This window comes from Montipora capricornis, chromosome 1, assembly GCF_036669925.1.
Source record: "Montipora capricornis isolate CH-2021 chromosome 1, ASM3666992v2, whole genome shotgun sequence".
Taxonomy (NCBI): Eukaryota; Metazoa; Cnidaria; class Anthozoa; order Scleractinia; family Acroporidae; genus Montipora; species Montipora capricornis.
The window spans coordinates 45,527,738-45,547,737 of record NC_090883.1 but is presented as its reverse complement, the minus strand read 5'-3'; the positions used below and the strand labels follow the sequence as shown (position 1 = coordinate 45,547,737).

Genomic DNA, 20,000 nt, shown 5'->3' with positions numbered 1-20,000 from the left:
TACACTTTATTTTAAATTTAACAGTGCCTTGCTCCTCTCAAAAACGCAAACTTGAATGAAAGTGAGTAGTGAATCTATATACAATACATTACAATACAATACAATTTCTTTCCCGGTCTTGACGTGGTGACTTAATTTAGTTACAAACGTTTAAGTCCGGGACACACTAGGCGATAAGTCGCTGCGGCACGTCGCGGGGACAAGTCGCCGCAACAAATCGCCTTGTGTGGCACGGTTAATTTCATGAAAATCATTGTCGCTGCGATCAGTCGCACGAATTCAAACCAGTTTGAATTCGTGCGACTTATCGCAGCGACAAAATTAGCGAAAGCAGCGTTGTCGCATCGTGTGTACACTTCCGGCAACAAGTCGCTGCGACAAAATATAAATGAACCAATGAGAGAGCGTCATATGGTCAGCCATATTGAATTAGAAAACTAGTTCACATTCCCCCTCATACGAGATCACTGCGTGTGCACCGAACAGGCGTCGTGTCGCAGCGACTTGTTTTGCAGGTAGTACACATGGAGCAACTTGGCGCAGAGACATGTCGCTGCGACTTGTCGCCTAGTGTGTCCCGGCCTTTATAGTTGCCAATGATGTTTCCCTTTGTATTGAGTAAACGTGCTTGAGCACGGTGGCCAAATAAACCATTCAGTTTCCTAGTTGGCCCCCATGATACCTATTGATGATACATTTGATACAGGCGAGGAAACAGAAAAAGCTAGGAAACATAGAACATGGTTAAAAATAATAATTGTTGTAAAATAAAATATAGTACAGGTATGGCGGACAAATTCTAGGTAGGAAAAGAATTTTGTATACAGAGCGAGAGATAATTCTTAATTTCAAGAGACAAGTTATTTTGAGTATTGCTTACAGAGTAAGTAATGTTTGATATTTTTAGAAAAGGCGTACACATTCAGATCTTTGAGGTAATGTGGGATTGACTTCCAAAGATCAATACAACAAACAACGATCCTGGGTCTACCTCTGTTTCTATAGTACTCCAGCAACCATGCGGGATGAGAGTGCCCAACATTGGTTTGGTGGGATGTAGGATGAGGCTTAAAATCGAGGTGGAATAGGGGATAAGAAACATTTTTTGGGTGGGATGCTGGATGAAAATACATGGCGAGACAGGCACAAGCTCTGTTTTGAATACGGGATAGAGGATAATTCAAGTCAAATGTATTCATAATTTATCATAAATTATAGTGCAGTTCTGCCCGCAAGTAGCAAAAGCTAATAGCGGCGGGCGGAATTACAGAGGCACAGCAGTCATAATATGACACAGAATATTTTAAATAAACTAAAAAGTGAATAAACTACAGGCTATCTGAAAATAGAAAATTGCAAATGCAAAGACACAATGATTTTACAACTTACAGTAAACGAAACAAATACTAGGTGTAGTGATAGAAACCGAAAAAACATTTATAAATTGGGAACTTTTCAGGAAATGATAAGAACTCACAGAGCTAGTACTAATGCACACTGAGAAAAGTAGAAAATTTGAGGTTAAATATTTAAGCTTTGAGTTTTCATTAATAAATGGACGCTTCAACATAGTCATCCTCATCCTCTATTATTGAAAATAACATGCAATGCGTTTTTTAAATGCGTGCTTTGATAATTTACAGACTTCATTCTGGAGTGAGTTCCAAAGTTAAGCACCTTACGTCGTAAAAGACCCTTGACTGTGATTTAGTCTTGAGGTTTTGACATAAAAGATACCACAGGAGGAAAATCTGGTTTTATGTTGATTCATGTGAAGAAGAAATAAAGAAGGGGACAGCAGCTGGGTTCTACGCTCACAAAATTACATTAAAAGTAGAGCACATTATCTTAAGATTATCATTTGTTTAAATGGGTTTTGGCAGCTTGCCCCCACGCAGCAAACCATAAGAAAGGAAAGGTAAGGTCAGAGGAGGGGTTTCATTAAGGGCCGGGAACCGGGAAAACTAACCGGCTGTGGACATGACTTTGCCCGGCTGCTTTCAACATCTCAACGGACTGGGGTTTTTTTAATACAAAGACTGATTTAAAAAATACAGTTTTCTCCTTTACTTGATCTGTCTTCTGTTGTCAAAATGTCACAATTTCGTAAGACGAGTTCAACTCAACTCAACTCAACTCAGAACGAATCGCTCCATAAAAGCCCACCTGAAATGTCCCAATGTTGCATGTTTTGCGATGGGAGCCCAGAAAAAACCGCGGTCGATCGCCGATTATTTCTTTTCGCGAGCCAAATTGCCTCTAGCTGAGAAAAGGCCAAGGTGATTTTTTTTGTGTCACATTCATGAAGTAATTTTCTTGTGGATATTAATATCAAATCATGAAATTGTCTGTGTTTTTTCTGCATTATAAAGCTCAAAGGATTATCCTCTTCAACCACAGAAAAATTATTTTTCTGTGGTCGAAGAACATGGCCTTGGGCTTCAGAATACAGGAAAACACATCTCTGCAACTTAAGAATTTCACACTTTTCTGGGGGAACATGCCCCCAGACCCCCCTAGGAGGGAAGGCCCTGCAGCCTTCCCAATACTTTGCCCGGGTGTTAAACCCAAACGACCACCTGCTTCAAACCTTCATGAAACCCTTGTCAGAGATCAATACACAGTATAGTTAAAAGAGGTCTTCAGAAGAGGGATGAAGAGTCTGAGACTAGCAACCATTCCAACGAAAATTATTTTACTAATTTTCAGTGCGTTATATACTGTCAATTTGAAATACCCACTCAGCTTACTGTCTAGCAAAACTCTGAGAAACTTCACATAGGTTTTACTTTCAACAAGAGTAGGAAGCTGGGTTTTGTTATCAATCATATGAATATCAACAGTCTGAGATTGATGTGTATTACATTTGTATGGCCGGAAGATAATATGATTTGTCTGTATAATACAAGTGAAAACTGATGAGCATTGAGCTAATCCGCCACTTTTAGTCTGTCAACAGTTGTCTCAGGAGATTTTAAATTTTTGTCAGCATACCACAATTATTTAAGTAGTGTCATCAGGAAAAAGAAAGAACACAAGCTTTGATGAAGTATTAAATATTTCATTAATGTAGATCAGAAACAATAATGGACCCAACACAGAGCTGGATAGATTGGAATCCAGTTCAGTCACTTGTGAACATCCAAGAAGATATAGATGAAAACCAATCATATACAGTACGGTACCCCTGATACTATAGTGATTAACTTTCTGGAGCAGGATTGCATGATCGACAGTATCAAAAGCTTCTTTTAAATCTTTGAAGATTCCACCAGTGAATAACTTTTGGTTCGTGTTACTTTAAATGGCATTAACAAATCGGATGTCAAGAATAGCATGCTGTGTTGAATGCTTTTTCTGAAAAGCATACTGTGATTTAAACAGGATATCATTGCTGTAAATAAAGGCATTAAGACAGTGGTACAAACACTAATTTTTATATTTTCATCACCTTCCAATTAGGGTCCGCTGGGACAAAAGACAATACGCTATGGTAAAGACAGACAGTATAAGAGCCTTGTAAATGTTGTTCAGTAATTAGCACTCTCTCTAACATTCATTCATTCATCGTGATAGTTTGTCGATTTCTATGGTATTCGGGTTGTAAATTTAGTTCGAAATGTAAAAGTAGAAGTTTCTTATTATAAACCTTTGAAACATACTTGGTTATGCATATATATACACTCCTGTGTTTTAAAATGTCAATTACTGTGTTGAATTTTTTTTTTCAAAATTTCAATTTTTTTTGTGTGTCAATGGACATGAACAAAATGGTCTGTTATGTACAGTGTAAGAGATTTAACTACCAACTACGGAGGGTTTAGGACATGTGTAAATACCTCCCGAGGACCATAGGTGCAAGGTATTATCAACTAGACCAAAGAGGATCTCAGGACACTGGATGAGAAAACAATAAATTAAAGCTGTTAACGATTTACCGAGCATTTCATCCGCAGGTGTCTAAATGTTATAGGGTATACCGGTAATAATTTTCAAAAGAGCAGATGGTGGGTCGAGAGGCTTGTCTACTGTTGAGGACTGTGTTAGCAATGAACTGGGAGCTTATTTAAAAGCAATATTATCATTGCTAGCAGTGAGAGGCTGCTGGGGGCTGTTAAAGACGAAAGAATATCGAATCAAGTCTAGGTCTAGACAAAGCAAAAAGGGAAGAATGGAAAGGCTGATGACCAAGTAGAGGAATACGGTATTCCACAAACAGTTCATCAAGGGGATGCAAAAAGGTGAAAGATCCACTGAGAATCATAGGATTGGCTAACAAGAGGTACCTTCAAGAAAGAAACCGTAGGACTCCTTGCTGAAGCACAAGATGAGGCGCTACGAACAAACCAGGCCCCAGTTGTTCAAAAGGTGGAACCGCTATTCACCGGATAAATCACTATCCATTGGATAGCGCAATTCTTGGGTTTCACTCACCTGATCAACAGCCATGTTTTTCAACGAAAACAAAAGAAGACCTTAGCATGATAATAGCTTTCAATTCCCGGACGATTGGATCGGGACACCAACATGGCGGATGTGACGTCATGTGAAATCCAAGAATTGGTTTCGCTTAAGAATTGGTTCATGCTTAACGTGCGTATATCGAGTTATGGATGCACGCGGGAGGTTGCTAAGAACGAGAGAAGCGTAAGAGTCGCACGAGGCAATGGCCGAGTGCGACTCTAGCTTCTCGAGTGCTTAGCAAATTCCCAAGTTCATCCATAACTCGATGAACGCACAGCTAAAAGCATGAACCAATTCTTTTATAACATAGCGACAACAACTTGGGCGATAAAACATGTTTTATTTGAGATTGACTACAAAGCTCTCACAACACACGGTGAGCGAAAAACAAACGATCCTATTGATTGATTAAAATCACGCCACAAGTACATGTACGTTGAGAAAAAGTTGAGCAAGAACGATTCATTTAACTAAACGTTGAAAGGATTTGCTTCTTCAGTAAAAGAAAACATTGGCAAACAAAGTCAAAATGCCCAAGTAAACAAAGTTTTTGGATTGTTGTGAACGATGCCGAAAAGGAAAGGAACGTTCTTTAAGTGTCTAATCTTCTAGCGCCGTAGAGCACTAATCGGGGACACTGTAAATTGAAATTAACAAGTTAACGCAAATCAAATCAAATTTTGGCTTTTGAGGAGAGGGGAAACCGGAGTCAGACCCGGAGAAAACCTCTCGGTGCAGAGTAGAGAACCAACAAACTCAACCCACATATGACGCCAAGTCTGGGAATCGAACCCGGGCCACATTGGTGGGAGGCGAGTGCTCTCACCACAGCGGCATCCCCTACATCCATCGCCATCGCCATCCCTGCAACCCGAGTTCACTTTGCCATGTACAGTGCAGTTGCTGAAGACGGACTCCAGGAAACTTGCATTTTTTTCTCACTGCACCAAGCTAAATTCAGGTAATGCGTGATTAATGTTTTTGACCATGTTTCAGTGTAGCTGAAATTCGGATTTAATATTTCCGCGCTTTTCCGATTTTGTTGTTTTTGTAATTAACTTGTTTTTGGCAGGTTGAACAAATGAAATTATACAACAACGATAACAACAAGTTAGAATTTCTACTTTTGAAAGTTGCCACAGACCAACTTAAGCCGTTTTCATTCTTGTTCATGAGTGCCTTTCAAATACAATTCTGTGCATTGCTTTTTGTGTTGAACGTGCCTGTTGTGCTTCGTGTTTGTTGCTTCCAGATCTAGTTGGCTTCCCTGCTTGCTAAAAAGTCAATGCCGGGAGAAAATTTTGGCTGGTCCTCTCTGGGTTCTTCTTTTTACTTCTTTCACTGCTAACTACAAGGGAACTCGCAAAACTCATACAAAACTTTGGATGTAAGATGAAGGTACACACGTCATGTTATATATGCAGGGCCGTGCGTATATTTAACAATTATTCCATGAGCGCGCGTCGGATATGAGATGATAGATAGCCAACGAGGCGCGTAGCCCCGAGTTGGCTATAATCATCTCATATCCAACAAGCGCGAGTGGAATAATTGTTAATTATTAAAAACGCCCCCAAAATATAGAAAACTAGAGTACAATAAAAATAAAAAGGCCCAAAAAATCACGGATATGCTTGCCGTGTTTGCAGATAAAAAACAAAACTTAAAACTTTAATAAATACTCCCAAAAAAGGTTTTTCAGTACCTATTTACAGATATAAATGCAAACTATATCTTAAACAAGCTAATATCGTCAAATGCAAATGCATACAATCATTCATTCATTACAAGTATCAAGGCTTTCTTAAAGGCCTTTACAGTAGTAGCGTTTCTAAGGTCTTCGTCTAACGTGTTCCACAGGGATAGTGCTCTATAGGCGAAGGTTCGTTGGCCGGTGGCTAACCTGAATAATGAGATTTCGAACTTCTCATTATTACCGGTTGTGCGATTATGTACAGAAGATCGTTTTTTAAACTTAGTACATATCTATTCAGGAGCTAAATTGCTGGCACACTTATAAGCCATAACAGCATCTCTGAATTTGGGCATCTTACTAACTGGAAGCCAGTTGATTTTGTCAAGTAATGGCGTCACATGGTCACATTTCCGAGCGCCGCAGATCATTTTGCAGGCGAAGTTCTGAATAAGTTGCAGCTTTTGAATGTTCTTAGATGAGGTATTAGACCACACGGTCGAACAGTAGAAATGGTATAATCCGCCATTGGTATGATCATGGTATAATGGCTCATAATCCATAAGTCATGATGGCTTAGCCAATCAAAACTCTCGAATTGCATTATCCAATGATCCAGTTTTTAATAAAGAGAAATACACCATAGTCGCTTAATAGGATTTGGATTGGACTAGCACGAACGCTATGTTATAATAAAACTTATCCACTGGATAGTGATTTATCCGGTGGATAGCGCAATTCATCGTTTGAACAACTGGGGCCAGGGTCAATAATAGGTTGACAATGCAAATGTGTCACCTAATCCTATGTGTCAGACGTGCGCAGAAAAAGAGGAAACGATTTGCTAACAACGAAATGTACAGTGTAAGAAACAAGCGCAAAAGGGGTATAAAACTAAAGTGGAGACATCACTGGAAACTTTGCCAGAAGTTGAAAAGTTACAAACACTTATAAATATTATTTAACTCATGAAATACCAGCCATTTACATGTGTCAGCCTACCTTCCATTTCACTGAACTTGTCCTTCAAATGCTTGGACATTTCTTTAGGAATAAAAGACACAGTCACTAAGCGAACTTTGAAAATACACTGTACCTTTGCAGGAAAAAAAAAAAAGAAAACGGTTCTTTCTACATCCCCTACCATTCAATAAGTCAATAAAATGCATCAACTTACCATGTGTCTCTTTTAGTGTATCTTTGCTGCTGCCTTCATCTGTTTTAAGCCTCTTTGTCAGGATGCCTTAATCAAAACAAATTCATGGATTAATTAATCAATCAATTGAATAAAAGAGCACATTTTAATAAAGGGCACACTAATACAAACACTGAAAAAGGCTGGCCGAAAAGGTACTTTACAGTATAACTATATAATCTCTTCCTTGAGAACTCAACGGTCTCTTAACAATTAAGATAGGTGAACTGGACTAGACATGAGCAAAGTTCAAAGAAAGAGAGTTGACTTCTTTCACTGTACAGATTAAATTTTGGAAGATTTCGACTCAAGACTCTACTTTATTATGTACATGCTCATATGTCTGACGATAAAACTAGGAGTTTCAGTGTGAAAGTGAGTGCTGGCGTGGAAACTGGGAGCAGTGACTGGTATTTTTTTTTTTAAACAGCTGCAAATTTTTGAAGCAAGAGGGTACCGGAAATGTGCGTGAAAGTATTAAAAGAGCGAAGAAAGGTGTGCATATCTTTAGCCTGTGTGGCAGGCGTTACGTTACTATTTTATACACAAAGGGGTCCAGCTCGAGAAGTGATCTTCTCTTCGCTCAACGGTTGAAGATGTTGAAGAAATATTTGACTCGGTGGTCAAATGTAAGAGGTTCAAATACTGAACACGCACCGTACGGTTGAATGATGATCAATGACGTCCCATTGGAAAAGTACTCGACTCGAAGGCTGTGAAGTTGTAAGATTGCCATCCACGTAGCGTGACATCATCACGGGTATCAATACCCCGGATTGCAGACATGATAACACCACAATCGACTGCGCATGCTTCCGATCTTACATTCCACAAATTGTGTTTGTTTGTTATTTGTTTGTTATTTATTTGTTCGAGCAGGTTGAAGTATTGGCAGCTATTGAGCTGATGTGGACCTGCTAGACCCACCCACCCACCCACCCACTAACAAAGGACAGCCACAACACCGGGAACTTCATCCCCTACTCTTCTTGAATAGCATGTGACTTCTTTAACGTCCCACAGGAACTTATGAACATAGAAGATGTTTGTGAGATGGGGCCTACGGTTTATAGTCCTCATCCGAGAAGACTTGAAAGTCTAACGATTTGCGGGTGTAATTACAAAGGCAGCACTTTCTTCTCAGATATTTTGAGACCCTGAATGTTGGTCTGACCGGAGTCGAACTCACAACCTCCCGCGTGGCAGCCCGGTGCTGGCGAGCCTTAGCGAGGCTACTGCCTTGCTAAGACTCGCCAGCAATTATAGTTGTGATAACAAACTGTCTTTAGACTGTTCCTGAGTTTGACCATTTTCTTTTGAAATTTTGTGTCACTGGACTTCATTAAGATATCTACCAACGAAAGAGGTTTTTTTGGGAACATACATGTACATGTACTGTACATCCTGAGGACTGTAGACACAAGGGATGTTGTGACTTGTTGTCCGTACATCCGTACATATGCATGCCAGTAACAGGCCAAAATAATAAACTTAAACTTAAACGGTTTAATAGTTACTTAAATCCGTTTGTGTTGACCTGCAGCTCCACTCGCGCGCGGACTCGAATGAGCAGGTGACGCATGCGTAAATGCTGATCTTGTAACCCCCTAATTTTTCATGATTTTGCAACTTTACTTGTTTATATCTCTGCTTCTGGACGGTGAATTTTTTCCATTTTTTGCATGTTAGCTTAGATTAATTTAAACCGTTTGTCTTTCAAATTTAAAAAAATTCTGTAGGTGAAAAAAATAATTAGAGACAATTCAAAAAAACTTCTTTTCCTGAAAAACTGACCTACAGATTTTGTTGAATTTTAAATATTTTAGAGAGTATTTCTAACATTATCTGGTAACGATGAATGGGAAAATTTTACCGTCCCGTTTCTTCAAAAAGGACCACATATGTTGATTTTAAGGCTCAAAGAAATGCCTAATATCGTTGCCATGGTAACATTATTTTGGAGGAAAATATAAGGTGAGAAATCTACGATAGGTACTTAATACCCTGGCCAAATTTCGTCTTGATCTGATTACCCTAACTGCATCTAAGGACAAAATATGTTTATTTGTTTGAAAAAAGGAGAAACTATTTCGAGCCTCCTTATATCCATAAACACAACACACCTTAAAGGTAGCCTAAAACAGTTGAGAATGTCAACTGTTTTAGGCTACCTTTAAGGCATCTTATTGTAATTGTCTCTTGGTTGATTTCCAAAAAAAAAATAATTGGGGGGGGGGGGGCAGGGGGTTGCCTACCGATACCCAGTTAAAAGGTGCTGATAAGCCTGGCAAAGTCCTGCCGTAACACATAGGCATGGCCACAACACACAAGAAGACATGCAGGAGAGATAAGTGTTTGCAGGAATCATGGAAGTCCTGATTAAATTATTCTGTGACAAGCCCTTTTTTTAGCTTTGTCTTGCAACATGTAGCCTAATGGGGAGACCTCACACAAGATTCTAGTCTCCACACATTTTATTTTTGGGAAGATATTATGCCATTTGCTTGTTACAAAAACAAGTATTAAACATGAAAGCCCATAAAAATAGTTGTCTTAAGCTATTAATTCCTCACCTTTGTGAGGAGCAGTGATATAATGCCTCAAAATATTTTTGCAACTTTGAATAACAAAATTAATATAACAGATGAAACAACCAAACAAATTTAAGTATAGGTAATCACATGATTTTGAGTGCAAGTTGGAATAAATAAGCACTTGTAAAGTTTTTCAAAGATGACCAAAATTTCAATCTGTAGTCTTTGAAAGAATTTACAAGTGCTTATTTATTCCAAATTGCACGAGAAAAATTATGATTCCCTTTTAATAAGGTACATTAAAGAATTTGAGATGTTAAGCAGAAGAAACACACACATATCACACAATCAGGGAAAAATTGTGCCATCTAGAGCGCACTTGATTTGAAAACAAAACCGCTTTCAGTCCTTCTCCATTGACCTGGTCCTTTCTGTCTGCGGTGCTGTTCCAGCACATCATCATGGTCTTTGCTGTGTTTATCTGGAGGCCTGCCATTTTCGCATAACATCCCAGGTTGCTGACTGGATATGACTTCTGCTGCTAGAGATCAGGGCTAGGTCATTGGCAAAGTCAAGATTTTCTAGGAAGTTGCTGAACTGCCGTCTGATGCCTATGTTCCCATGTTTGGTGGTCTTTTTCATAACCAAGTCCACAAAGCATGTAGGAAAAGAAACCCAGACATACAACAGTCCTCCAGTATTTGTTCTTGCTCCCACAGCTTACACAAGAAGTAAAATAAGACATCAATGGATGTTTCTACCGTAAGTCTGTCTTTAGAATCTCAACGGTCAAACTATCAACTCCCCCAGCAGTTCCAATCTTAATTCATCTCCTTAAAGGTTGCATAGATTTCAGCCTTTGTTGGTACATCAACATCAATATCAACATCAATATCAACATCTCAATAATTGCTTCAGATTCAGGGATCACACCCTTGTCATCAAACTCTCCTGTATCTTCAGGTGTAGACTTTCGAAAGTCCTTCGTCTCATGTAGATGACGCGCGGAACGAAGGACTTTTCAAACTTGATTGGCGCCAATTTTAGCGACCCAAAAACGGGTCGCTGAGCTAGACCAATCAGAGTAGTCCTCGTGGACCCCAGGGGACAGTTGTCAATCAAAATTTCCCATTCGCAATGAAGCGTGACTTTCACCGAATGTTCTGAACTGCGCGACGACTATCAGGGAAAACAATTCAAGAATATCTGTCTTGCAGAGATGTGTTTGTATCTGTTCCAGCCGGAGCTGGGAAAAGTCTGACCTTTGAACTAGCCCCGTACGCATTTGATTGTTTACTTGGCGAAGATTGCAAAGCTATCGTCTTCGTATTTTGTTCCACTGATTTCACTCCTGAAAGATTTGGTCTCTAGCCCCACTTGTCGTGGCATTAGAGTGTCATATATAGGAGATAACATATTTAAAATCTTAAGTATAAACTGGTGTTTGAAATCCCGAGGTGATTCTCAACGGCTATCGACACATTTTTCGTTTAATGGAACACAAAATTTTAAAAAGCATGTGTATTCATCGACGAGAGTCATTGAAAGTTTCACTAAGCGTATCTTTTAATCCCGGTCTAGCACATCTCTTACATCTGAAGCATACCGGATCTTTCATGGGTGAAATCAATTGACTTTCTTCGTTTCTATCTCGATTCTATCAGCACAAATTACGGCACAAAGTGTTGGTCCAAAAAATATCACTGGAGATCTCCTTTCCAAGCGGTGACTCTCGCGAGATTGAAATAAGCTTTCGTTTTATTCCGTCTTTGTTTCTGATAACTTTAGCACAAAGTCAACAAATTTCCTCTTTCTATTTCGTAGAAAGTAGATTGTTTTTGTCGGATTGCGCAATCGAGTGCAGGACGAATGACGTCATCCCCTTTTTGGCGCGAAACTCAAATGAAAACCTTGCAAGCGAGACAAGTCGACCTCTCGCAACTTTGTCACTCACTCATCCACTTCGCGTACGTAAAATCACGTTTCGTTCGCCAAAACATTTTCTCCAGAGATTCTCGTGAGGTCGACTTGAGGCAAGTCTACTTCAGGTGCTGGACAATTCAAGACTTCAAGGAAATACTCCTTCCATCGTTTTTGAATTCCGTCTTGTTTTGTCAGCAGCACTCCGTCTTTGTTCTTTATCATATCCATGGTCTTGCCCTTCTTGGTTGACAGATTCCTGGTAGCGTCATAAACTGTTTTAAGGTGGCCCTTCTATGCAGCTTTCTGTGCTTTCTGGGCGACCTTCTCTACCCAGTCATTCTTGTCTTTCTTGAGTTGTTTCTTCACCTCTTTATTTTTGGTTGAATATGCATATCTGAGCTGCTCCATGACCCTTTCTGACCTGGTGGAATCCATTTTCCTTTTCAACTCTCTCCTGTCATCTATTATCTTCCAGCTTTCAGCACTGATCCATGGTTTGTTTGACCTTGACTGAAACCCCAGAACCTTTTCAGATGTTTTTTGGTAAGTTTGCTTGATCTTCTTCCAGTCATTTTCCACATATTGAGCATGATGGGCAATGTTATTGGCCTCATCATCTGCCAGGCAGCTGATTTTGTTCCGAAGTTCGATTTTAAAATTCTGCGCTACCTCAGGCACTATGAGCTTGGCGGTGTTGTGCTTCTTTAATCTGTTTGTGTTCTTCTCAACTCTACACAGCCGCAACTTGATCTTTGCGATGACTAGGTGGTGATCACTGTTGACATCAGCTCCACGGTTGTGGAACATTTTTACTTTATTCACAGTCTCTCTCAAACAATAACCAGAATTGCAATGGACATATTTCGAGCAAAGATAATCAGAGATACTCAGGACTTAAATACCATTGTTGTACTTTCAATTTGCCTTTGAGAGGCTAGGGTTTTCCATGCTCGGAGTTCAAATAAATTATTGACATCAGCGTCAAACGTAGAGTAGGTCAAGACACAGGCTTCTCTGTTTTGTAGTTTTTGCAGTTTGTCCTGCAATGTTTCTGCACAGTTTACCCCAACAATATTACAGTAGCTGAAATGCGGTTGTACTAGGGCATGATAAAATTAATGGAATGTAAGGACCCATAGGGGACAAGATGCCTGATTCGTTTTATGGCCCCCACCAGAAGAAATTTTCTTGGTTAACTTATCAATATGGCTTATCATCATCAAACCAATTTTGATCCGGGTTTATCCCCCTAGACGGGGGTTGCCGGATTTACCCCACTTTAGCAGTAATCTTTCTAACTCCCACTCTCCAACTCGCTTGATTCATGGCGTCCTTTTTCTCAAGACCAACACTCTTGCTCTCCTTCCCCACTTGCTTCTTCCACGTCTTCTTTGGTCGTCCTCGCTTCCTCTTGCCCTTCACTTCAAAACTCCAACGCTTTTGTCAGAACATACCCATCATCCGTCCTCAACACATACCCATACCATCTCACTCCATTCACCTTTGCCATCTGAACCACTGTTTCCTTCAATCCCAACATCTCCATCAGGTCCTCTGTCCTCTTTTTCTCCATCAGTTTTGCACCACACATTGCTCTCACCATTGCTCTTTCGGTCCTTCTCAAAATTGCTATCTCATTTTCCATCAGACACCATGTCTCACTCCCATATAACATCGCCGATCTTACACAACTCCTATAAACCATTCCTTTCACCTTCAGCAAGAACCCTTTTGAGTTCAGTAAGTAAGTTTGTCATCGATAAGCACTCCAAGTGATTTAGCAGTAGTAACTTGCTCAATAGGAGCACCACTGATTGAAGCTCTTAGACTACTAAGTAGGAACTGTTAAAGTACACAGTCTTTGTCTTGATCCAACAAGCAAAAATCCAGCTTTTGTCTTATTAAGCATGAGTTTATTTGCTATAAGCCAATTGCTAACATTTACTAAATCATCGTTTAGACAAGATTGGATATCGTCAGCACCAAAACTGACGTACATTAGGTGAGTATCATCGGCATACATCCTTGATTGTGCGCTCGAATCCGGATCGAGTAGTCCGCTTTTGGGGCCTGGCCGGGGACATTGTGTTGTGTTCTTGGGCAAGCAGACACTTTACTCTCAAGGTGCCTCTCTCCACCCAGGTGTATAAATGGGAACCGGCGTAATGCTGGGGGTAACCCTGCAATGGACTAGCATCCCATCCAAGGGGGAGTATAAATACTCTTAGTCACTTCATGCTACGGAAACCGGAGATAAGCGACGGCCTGATGGGCCTTCCTAGGCTCGTAACAGAGACTTTACCTTTACATGTACCTTACATCCTTGATTGACAATTTGAAAGGCAATTTGGTAAAGGTAAAGGTAAAGGTAAAGGTTCACCTTATTTAACGTCAGTAATTCCTTTACCCTCTAGAGGGTATTCTCCCAGGAAGCCGACGGCGTGCTCATTTTACCCCCCCCCCCCTCTTTCCATCAGTGCTCTGTTTTAAGCGTACATGCATTTAAAGCTACTTAAGCTACACTGAAAGTAAAAGTCGATACTAGGATGTGAGATCTCGTGACATCCAGGGTTCTCAATAAGTTTTGGAGTAGACAGCTTAAATATAAAAGTAGGCGGCGGGAGAAGCGAGTGCCACTTGTTTATAGCAAGTTTATGACCGAAAAGTAGACGGCTCTAAATTTAAAGTAGCCGGTTTTTTAGCCGGCTGCCGGCATGTAATGAGAACCCTGGACATCTTGCACCAAGGCTGCGAACTAACCGAGTGTGCCACCCTTGCTCCTCAGAAAATCATTAATATACCGTAAAAATAACAGCGGTCCTAAGATAGTGCCTTGAGGAGCACCACAGCTTAATGAGCAGCTGCTGAAGAGCGACCCATTAACTGAGCATCTCTGCATGTGGTTTTCCACGTAGGCCTCAATTAACCAAGAGTGTGTGTTATCACATATGCCAAATTGCTTAATTTTAGTGTTAATAAAGTGATTTGATTTGAACTAACCTTCGTGTTGGCTTTTCTTTCGTTTTCTTTTCTGTGCATTTGCCAGCTCAACTTCCACGTTGCTTGCATCTAAAGAAAAACACTTCATGAACATCAGCCACAGAAATCTCTAACACGGTAGTGTGGTCACAGTGCCAGTCTTCAAAACCTGACCATAGGACCAGACACAAGGAAAGGTTACGTTTATACAAACGTTGGCCGTGTATCACTTATATTTTAAACTGAGTTAACTGAATATATGGTAATGTGAAGTGCTAGATTTCTATACCATATGAACCATGTGAGCGTTAGCCCTACTGATGGAAATGGGCCCACACAAGGACAGAGAAAAACTCTGACCAGGGTGGGAATTGAACCCACGACCTTCGGGTTAGATCTCCGCGGAGATCTCCCACCCTGGTCAGAGTTTTTCTCTGTGCTTGTGTGGGCCCATTTCCATCAGTTTCCCCAATGTTTCTTCAATGTTTCTTCCTCTTTTCAAGGTAGATATGTTGCAGGTCATTTTGTTCCTTAGGTTAATTGCTACCAAACTAGGTCATTTTGTTTCAACCTAGGTCATTTTATTTTAAACTAGGTTGAAATTGATAGTAGGAAACATCAACAAAAACCCATCAATTATTAGTAAGTACATGTAATATATTGGCTAGTAAATTGGTCCTAGAGGAAAGGGGATGAAGTTAGTGCAGCTTAGATTTTCATGAGTATTTTATAAAACCCTAATGGTTGTTATTAGTCTAGGCACTGATTGTAAATGGTTAGCATTAAGATTGGGGTTAGGCATACAGTGCATGGTAACTGATTCTACCTTTCTTTCTCAGAGCTTTTTAGGTCATTGTTCATTGATGAATCTCCTCAGGATGGCAGAGGGCAACAATATTGAATTATCATCCAAGGAATAAAAGAACTGAAACATACATGATGTCTTATTGATTTTTAATTTGCTTAGTTCTTTCCTCGATCTTTTGCTTCCTTTGAATTCGTAATAATCAATTAATGGCAAGTAAAAACAAAACTGAAAAGTCAGCTGGAAAAAGGGTTTCATAATCTACTGATTAGAATTAAGCCATTTTGTAGGCTCTTGTATTAAGTGTTATTTCTTTTGAATTATGAAATAAAATATGTTCCTTTTTTTCAATTTTGCTGAGTCTGCTTGTAGTGATAAATCCAAATTTTGTGATTATTTTGGCACAGTCCCCTTCAAGTTCTTCAATTTGAGCAAGTAGCACAATTGCATGAAGGGGCGTTTCCTTCTCCATTTTATTAATTTTCAGCACCACAAAATCCTGAAGTTCGAACTTCTTCTTTTTCTTCTTCCCTTTCTGGTGTATGGTAACTGCAAAAGGCAGACTGCTGGCTGCTCGCAAATAGCGCTGGTAAGAAGTATTTAAGCTAAACACCCATTTCAAACAATGCTGATAGACAGTATTTTATGCCTCAGGACCCCTTTTTGAGCGGTTATAGCTTTCAATAACTGTGATTCAGGGTTAGTCTGCAGTCCGCGGTCTGCAGTTGGCAAGTGTCAGACACCGCTCTCCTTTAATAATTTATTATAATGTCAGGCTCATCCTGCCACTTTTTCAAATTATTCACTATTTTCCTGCTCTGCATGTGATGTAGCTGTGACTTGTCCACTCATTTGTGGCTTTTTAATTTCTTTTCTCGGAGAGATTCCGAAAACCACTTCATACAGCATTTTGCCAATTGTTCTGTGAATGGTTATGTTTTTTTTACAAGCCGTTTCTCCAAAATGATGACACCAGTGGTTTGGAGACGAATTCTTTACTTTGATTAAACTGCAAAGGTTATCTTTTGTTGTTCTATTTGCCCGTGCCACCATCTTTGCGGGGAATATCGATTCGTTATCATGACTAGAAATGATGCCTTGTTCCTGGTGTATTTTGCATAGCGACGTAGATAAACTTTGTACAATATTTGACTATTAATTTTTCTAAGTCTCACTTTATATCATTTACACATGTGCGAAATGGTGGTCGTCGTGAAGGCTTGGAAATAGCTTAACGACTTGAGTTGCTAATATCGATGGCTTAGCGGTTAATACAGAAGAGAAGTAATCTCAGATGTCCTATGGTGTAAGGGTTCGAATCCTTGGAGCAGCATCGAATGTTATGAAAGTTTAAGGTAAGAGGCACAGTCCGTTGTTAGTAAGCAAGGACAGTAAGGGGGGAGGAGAGTGAGAGACGCTGGGTGGACGAAGAACGGAAGGCAAGGGAAAGGTGAAGAAAGGTGTTTTCTTTTTTATTCCCCCTGAAAATCCAGGCCCCATTTTTTTTAATTACCCTACATCCCCCAAAAATAGGGAAACCCTTTTTTTGACAGTTCATAATAACCTACGTTGAAACAAAAATAATTACCTAGTTTGGTTGCAAATCAACCTAAGGAACAAAATGACCTGCAACAGATACATGTACATCAATTTTACTTGGAGTTTGCAATTTTTAATGCCTCTAAAGCAAAATCTCCTTCCTCTACATTGTATTTCCATGTAGCTATTAAATTAAGATTAATAAAAAGACTGGATGACTTGAGTAAAAAATTCAAAAATGGGAGAGGACTAGATAGCAGAGGTCAGGATACTTCAGGTACAACTCTATTGTGGGGTACGATTTCCCGTTCGTGAAGTTTACCTTGGTTACAGTGCGGCCAATCTTTGAAAACAGCAGGGTCACTGATCATTTTTGCTACAACAGATGCTGCCATGGTGCTTGCTAAAGACATCCACTCACTACTTGATGGCTGGGTTTGATTAACAAAACTTGCCACGCCTTTTACTATTACCCACTCAACTTTTTCTTCATAGGCTGCAGCAAAAACACCTGAAGTTAAGGACAAAGGGAGTTAACATTCAGAGGTTTAAGGGAAGGTCTTCCAGCAACTCTAACTGTTGCTTCATACCTCATAGTCAATCCTTGGACCAGCAGCTTCATGTTCATCCGAAGTGAACAGAGAGACCAAATGTAAAAACTTCCTGGCTTTGATTTCTTTTAAGATAATATAGTTGTAACAATTAACTAATCTTGCACTTAACAGCCATTCTGTTCTTCTCATAAATTATGTATATCTATACAACTACATGTACCAGGGTTTTAGAAATATTCCTCAAAGTGACAATTCCTTCCATTCTAAAAACACGGTATAATTTGTATTACGTGTTGATTACCAAAACATAGTAAAATGAAACCTTCAACCTTGGAGATAATGCATTTCAATGGAAGCTGCCTCATTAACACATTAAAATAATCTTGGATATCACCTTTCTATGAACCTTCATTACATGGAAAAAACAAAATCAGCAAATACATAGCTTAATAATATTATTTCCTTGGAAAGCTATTTTGTAACGTTTCATTCACAGATACATGTAGATTAGAGAGGTAAAAGAATTTAATAATTTTTCATGGATTTATCTTAATACAAATCAGTTAAGGGTTTATTTCCATTCATCATTAAAACTATTACCTTCCCCTTCTGTCTCTACAGCAATTGCTTCTGGATATTGTTTTTGAAGATCAGAAACTTTACACCACTCTGCCAGGCTCAAAATATCACCATCACAATGAACTTTAACTTCCAATTCATCTGGATTTTCCAAAGGAGCAACCCACCCAAAGGGTGCATCTCTAACAAGATTACCAAGATGTGCACTCACGGGAATTTTGAATCCAGCTGGTGTTGTCAACTTGGCAGATACAACTACATCGCCTAGTTTGACTTTACCTGAGCTTAAACCGCGGCAAGTTCCCACCAAAAATACAGCCTTTGGCCTCAAGACCCTGACTGCATTTTTTACTGCTGCTGAACATCCCCCTGGGACTACAGAACCTTTAGCACATGTCTGTAATGCAACCTTTAGCTGATTTTGATCAGTACCAATGTATCCAAAATATATCCAACCAACTTCCATGTTAATGTAACTTTTGACAGGTTGCCCCAAAAACGAGTAACAACTCAAGAACCCACAATCCTCCGCTGTCAGTAGCAAAATATCAATTGGCAGATCAACACTTCCCCAAGGTTTGCTGACAGTTTGAAGACCACTCAGTTTTGGTGGCTTGACTTTGTCAATGAGCTGTGGGGGCATGCCATCACAGTCTTCCAGGACAGGCAAACAAAGTTTCCCTTTCTTTCCACCTAAGATTTAAAAAAAAAACAAAGCAAAATCATTTATCATCTATTAGATTCTATATTTTCTATGAACAAACTTGGAGCAAAGTAAGTGACGACATACATGTAATTATTCTTGCTAAGAATTAAGATCTAATATTCAGGTACATTATAATTACATTCGACAACCTTCGCTTGAAAATTTAGCAAAGGCACTGTTGCATACTTCAGTGGCTGTGCGACAAACTTAATTTGTTTTGCTTCATGTGTGTCATTTTGTATGTGCATGTTTAAATACATGTAAAACATAGAAGAGAAGCAGGCTGAAACACTGACTGCTGGATGAGACTGCTGTCATTTTGTTGAGATAAAGTGTCATGATTAAAACTAATAATTATAATTATTTTATCTGGGTTTTGGCTTCTGAAGATTGTTCAAATATTTCAGTTTATTGTAAAACATGAGAGTTAATATTAATTTTAATCTTTTGAGTGGTTTGTTTATGAACTATCTAAAAAGGAATTTCCCACTTCCCTGGGGTCTTCTTTGAAAAATAGGGGTATGGCTTTAAAGAGGGAGGGGTGGGGGGGGGGGGGGGAAGTTACCCTGGTACTACGAAAACCACTGATCTGTGGAATATGTGGGAATTTACGTGTCTCTGCCCCGCCCACTTTCGCTTGTAAATAGTTCGAATTCTTAAGAGGTATTGGCAAAACTGAGTGCATCTGGAAGGCTCTATAACCGTGGAAAAGCTCTCAGAGGAGGCTTGAGAATGAAGATTAAACAAGACATTATCAGAAAAGGCAAACACTTCACCACAGTTTTCTTTGTGGGACATTTTTCTGCGATTGCCAAAGAAAACAGAGATAAATTTTGAAAACGTGTTTTTCCATTGTTGTGGTTGTTATAGCACACCATAATCCTGTGGGGAAGGATTTTCATCAAAATGTTTAACAAAAGTGGGCGGGGCAGTGACTAGGTAATTTGGGCCCATTTCACAGATCGGTGATTTTCTTAGAATGTAGCCGGTCTCTTTCTTCGATCCACATCTCCCACCTCCCCTGTGTTT

The 20,000-nt window shown here is 39.6% G+C and overlaps 1 protein-coding gene across 7 annotated transcripts in view; it reads right to left on the bottom strand.

Moving 5' to 3' along the window:
• LOC138046092 (nucleotide-binding oligomerization domain-containing protein 2-like) overlaps positions 1-20,000 on the bottom strand; it is a 79,531-nt gene that overhangs the window by 38,215 nt on the left and 21,316 nt on the right. For 6 of the 7 annotated variants that reach the window (XM_068892773.1, XM_068892788.1, XM_068892791.1 and 3 more), the window contains 5 exons: positions 18,287-18,958; positions 17,455-17,643; positions 14,810-14,878; positions 7,335-7,400; positions 7,160-7,201 (listed from right to left, as the gene is read on the bottom strand). In XM_068892773.1, the coding sequence (XP_068748874.1) occupies positions 7,160-7,201; positions 7,335-7,400; positions 14,810-14,878; positions 17,455-17,643; positions 18,287-18,958 (1,038 nt within the window). The remainder of the gene's footprint in view (positions 1-7,159; positions 7,202-7,334; positions 7,401-14,809; positions 14,879-17,454; positions 17,644-18,286; positions 18,959-20,000) is intronic. The other variant, XM_068892805.1, reaches the window with a different exon arrangement.